The sequence below is a fragment of the Chrysochloris asiatica genome, unplaced genomic scaffold (genome assembly GCF_000296735.1).
Source record: "Chrysochloris asiatica unplaced genomic scaffold, ChrAsi1.0 scaffold00429, whole genome shotgun sequence".
NCBI lineage: Eukaryota > Metazoa > Chordata > Mammalia > Afrosoricida > Chrysochloridae > Chrysochloris > Chrysochloris asiatica.
Window position 1 is genome coordinate 1123019 of NW_006408947.1, and position 5278 is coordinate 1128296.

Here is a 5278-nt window from a genome sequence, read left to right on the forward strand (position 1 = left end):
AAGAGTCTGGCATTTCACAGGGAATCGGGTCACAACATACATTAGACATGAACACTGTCAGGTGGAAGTGTCAATATGACTTACTGTGCTAACGCTGACACCTGGGTAAGCTGATTTTTCATGTGAGCTTTTGGCCCTAATAAAAAATGTATTTGAGAACAATAAAGAACCAAATGAAGGAAAAGATTCTGGACTCCAAATCCACGCACACAAAAGCAACTTTCAAACTACTGTTCTCTCTCAGTGCAAGTGAGCACCTGGCTGGCCTGCCACACATCATCAATCAATACGAACATTCAGTCTGAGGGACAATGGAATGCAGCAAAAATCAGATCAGATGCAAATCCAAACCTATTAAATCAAGCCACAGAGAGAAAGCTCAGTGTCCTTGTGCATGGTCACAGACATGGAACACAAAGCAACTAAGAGCACTGGGCTCAGATCTCATTGATAGTCCTCTCTGAAGGGCAGTATTCCGTGGGGCCTGATGAGGACATATAAAAGGACTGAGTCTTCCTTTTTAACCGGGCTCTTTTGTTGGCCAGCACTAGGCTATGCCGGCTTGAGCTGATGATTTCCGAAATGAACTTCTTGCAGTCTACACACACCTCGGTGGTGCTCCAGTCCTCCATCAGCTCTTTGGGAAACTGGAACTCTTCATCTGATTTGTCCACAGACTTTGATTTTGAGGAGAACCTAGAGGGGGAAAAAAACCCAAATCATCTAGTATCATTACTCACAGTTTTATATGTTAAAATTACATATGTTTTAAAAAAAGTAAAGTTGTTGCCAAAACATCATGGAATGCTGAGAATGATTTAATTATGTTCATGTTCTTCTCCAAAATAATTTCTTTTTAGAGACAAGGTTAAGAAATATTTGATAAAACAAACAAGATGTTTAAATTACGAAAAATTAATACTGAAAACTCGTATCCATTCTAGAATTAAAAAAAAGTATATATATATATATATATATATATATATATATACATATACATATATATACCACATTACTTTATATATGTTACTGTACAAACAAATACATACACAAACACACTACACACACAGGTATACCTCAGAGATACTGTGGATTTGGTTCCAGATCACCACAACAAAAGTGAGTATCACATTAAAGTGAACCACACGAATGTTTTGGTTTCCCAGTGCATATAGTAGTTATGTTTACCCTGTATTGTATGTAGTCTATTAAAAGTGCAATAGCATAATTAAAAAGTTTGAAATATTGTGAGAATTACCAAAATGTGACAGAGAGACACAAAGTGAATTCAAGCTGTTAGAAAAATGGTGTTGATAGACTTGTTTTACATAAGATTGCTACAAACCTTCAATTTGTAAAACTGCAATATCTGTGACACAATAAACCAAGGTATGTCTGTACATATATAAGTGTGTGTGTGTATATAGAGTGAGGATTTTAGCAACTAAAATGAAGTACATGGTGTTAATGTTTCATTGAGACACAGAAGGCACTTCAAGTTCTTTCTTTAGTGATTCAGGGACCCAGTAGAAGGATCAAAGAACATCAGGTAACACAAATGGCAGCTCAGACTATAGAAAATGGAATAATTTTATCTTCATCCTATGAAAATATGTTTTGACTAGCTTTCTTGTCATTCATCTAAATAATATATGCCTGCATTCTCTAACAATTTTCTATATTTGGGTGGTTGGTTATATGGATTCCGGAGAGCCATAGTTAACTATGTTAACATCTATTGACAGCCTGACATTTGAGTCATTTTATTCATTCATGATCTTATTTAAACCAAGCAGGAATGTAGCTAGTAATAAGTCAAAAAGTATTGCTACAATTACAGAACCCTTATTTTAAAAAATAATAAAATGTGAAGCTACCATTTCTTGACATATCCTCCCCATCTCAGAATACTTCTGAGGTATTCTAACCTGTCCCCAAAGGATTCTGTGCTCTTCAATTTATACTATATCAAAATGGCAGTTTGGGCTTCCCTGAGGGATTCAAATCATGTTCCTTTTCAATTGTTCTTTGAATTGGGGAAACACAGAGAAATCTGAAAGGGTTGTAGAGTGGATGGGGTAAGGTTCCCCAACAAAATTCCTGTAGGAGAGTCCTTGCTACCTTTGAAGAATGAGCAGGTGCATTGTTGTGAAGGGGAAAAAAATTATTGGCACAACTTTTCTGGCTTTTTTCTCACCAATGGAGTTTTCCATTTTCTTAAAACTTCTTCCTATTAAGTCCCTGAGATCATCCCATGTCCTTTGAGAAAACATCTATCAAGATCATCCCTTTGGAGTCCTAAAAATATGCACCATAACCTTCTGAATTGACCATTCTGTCTTAAATTTAACTGACCCAGCAGATTCCCTTGGAAATCAGTTTTGATTGGATCTTTTTCTTTTTCAGGCATCCTCATGAGATTAAAACAAATGTATTAATTACTGAGAGAACTTATCTACAGCCATCCACTGATCATGGAAGCATGTTTTGTTTAGAATAAAACCACAGTAAGCACTGGACTACAGATCACATTTTGAACCCATCAGCTGCTCCGTGGGCAAGAGGCTTCCTGTTCCTGCAAAGATTTTAAATCTCAGAAACCCTAAACAGGGTCACTATTAGTTGGCATTGATTTGGTGGCACTTAAAAATATCATATGGGTCAGGTCCTCTCAGAGCACACCCCCTTCTAAGACTAAGACTCAATGGGAATACATGCTCTGTTTGGTGACCACGTTCATCACCGATGAGGGAAAAACAGCAATGAAGCTGCAAGCTAAGCCCTACAATGTTTAATAGACTCCTGTGAACCTGGGTGGAGACCTGGTTGGCCAGCAGTGTGACAAGACCTGGGGACTCTTGAGTCCAGAGTCAGTGACATAGCCACAGAGGACTAGAGTGAAGAGTGAACCATCCAGCTGATAAGATGAGAAGACATATGCACAAGAACACCCACACTTGCAGATAATACCCACTTGACCTGGCTTCAATGAGTGGATAATCAGAGCTCAACTAGAAGAAGAAAGAAGAGGGAAAAAAAAGAGTAATCTGATACAATTTGATTAACTTGACCTACACCTATGGATGCAGTAGCTCAAAAGAGGAAACAAATCTTTACAGCAAGGATCATTCCCACCTCCTCCCTACACAGAGTAGATAGGGATGGGCAACTTGGACATTGGCTACCCAAAATGGCAGGAGGTGGTGGCTACAAAGGCAAAAAGTGACTGACTTACAAACTTTCAAGAGGGAACCTAGATCCAGAGGGCATAGAGGAAGGAAGAATCTCCACGGAATAGTATCCAATCTGTCTGGGCGGGGCTGATGGAAGGAGATGGGGATAGGTCTCTTGTGATATAATAGTGAATAATTGTTATCAGGACTGATTGTGAGGGTTGGAAATGTAAGGTGGACGTTTTGTAGCAAAAGGAGGGGAGTGGTTGACTTTGCAGTCCAGGAGTGGAGGTCCCTGGGACCATCAAGGGAGAAGAGCAGAGAGCGGGACCCTACCCAGAGAAGCAGCAACACCAGATATGGAGGTAGAGATGATGACATGGAGAAATGGAGTGGCTGGGGACTTTAGACCCAGAGAGGGAGAGGTGCTGTGTGATGACAACCCGGGGGCAGGCTTGCAGGGTATGTATACCCTTTGGTTGGTTGATAATGCATGGAGGGGATTGTAACCATGACAGTGAAATGATATACGATAGGATGAATGCAAAGCTAATGTTCTCCCATGTAAACTATCACATAATTCACAATAAAACATTTAAAATACATATATTTGTTGTCGTTAAGTGCCGTCAAGTCACTTCCGACCCATAGCGACCCTGTACAGGGTTTCCAAGGGTGTAAATCTTTATGGGAGTAGAAAGCCTCATCTTTCTCCTGCAGAGCGGCTGGTAGTTTCGAACCGCTGACCTTAAGGTTCGCAGCCCGATTCGTAACCACTACGTTACCAGAGCTCCTATATATCATATGAACTGGAACCCTAGTAGCATTGCTTTTTTACTTATCCTTGTATATTACAGAAGAAAATGTAATCTGTGTGGGTTCAGAAGTACAGCAAGAGAGAACAGAGTACCACGTGAACTGCCCTAAGTTTCTGGTGATAGTTCATAACTAAAGGCTGTGTGGAACAGCAGCATCTCAAAGCAGAGAAAGCTGAGCATATGGGCAGGATTCTGGGGCAGACATGACTTGCTGGTCTTAAACTTTTCTCCCCTTACTGTCCACTGTTGTTGTATGCCGTCAAGTTGGTTCCAACTCATAGCGACCCTTTGTGGGATTATCAAGAGCAGCTGATGGTTTAAACTGCCAAATTTGCAATTACCAATAGAGTGTTTATCCTACAGCACCACATCAGGGCCATTCTAACTGTTCACAGAGTTGTCAAATGCAGTAGCAGAAATACTCACCAGCATTCAGGATGAGTAGCTGTTGTAGAAAAGCCTCTCACCTGACACCCATGACCAGAGATGACCCTCTCCCATCTTGACTAATGACCAATACTAACCCTACCCCCTACCCTGGATTAAATAGAAAGGGAATGACACTCATAAAAAAAAATTCTTTTAATTTGCCAACTCTTGGTACAAAGTTTTATTTCAGCCTTTAAAACAATAACCCGAGAGTTCCGGTTTGCCAGGGTGGCCAGGTGGTGCGGGTGAGTGGGGGCTCCGGGATCATGGGGGGAAAACTCGCGAGTTAAACCTCCCAGGTAGGAATTCACAGTCTCACAGCCCGCGTGAATCTTAGTGCGCCAGAGCCTTAGACCCGCTTCTTTGAGAAATCACTGTGCAAGGAATTACAGGCTTTTTAAAAGGGCGCTGCGGCAGCCCCAGCTCCTTTGGGCTTGGGGGTGGGGCGGGAACCAGCTCGTGCGGAGCCTCCAGTGGCTGGGAGACTCAAACAGGGAGAGCCACTGGTGACACCTACCCCAAGGTGGGATTTCTGTGCATACAGTGGACAGAGGGAAGTTAGTTTAGGAGAGGAAAAGAAAAAACAAAAAAGCCTGCAGAAAAAGAGAAGTGGCGACTGTCTGACGTCATCAGGCGCGGACTGTGCCTGCCTGAGCCACTTCTGCCCTGCCCAGTTGACCCGTGTGTTCCCGGGGCCCGCCGGATGCGCGAAAGCGAGCGACCCGCCTCCCGCTGAACCGAGCAGCGTCCCTCAGCCCTGCCGGGCGTACGCCGGCAAACAGCTCACCTCACGCTCAACTGAACCGCGGAGCGCGGGGGCAGGCAGCCCACTTCCTGCTGCGAGCACCCACTGGGGAA

The 5278-nt window shown here is 42.5% G+C and overlaps 1 protein-coding gene across 1 annotated transcript in view; it reads right to left on the minus strand.

Moving 5' to 3' along the window:
- Nucleotides 1–437: 437 nt before the first annotated feature.
- Nucleotides 438–5278, minus strand: part of SPIRE1 (spire-type actin nucleation factor 1) — a gene marked incomplete at its 5' end in the record, with an annotated part of 311924 nt that continues 307083 nt past the window's right edge. Inside the window, one exon of the mRNA XM_006876930.1 lies at nucleotides 438–696. Coding sequence (XP_006876992.1) covers nucleotides 438–696 — 259 coding nt within the window. The remainder of the gene's footprint in view (nucleotides 697–5278) is intronic.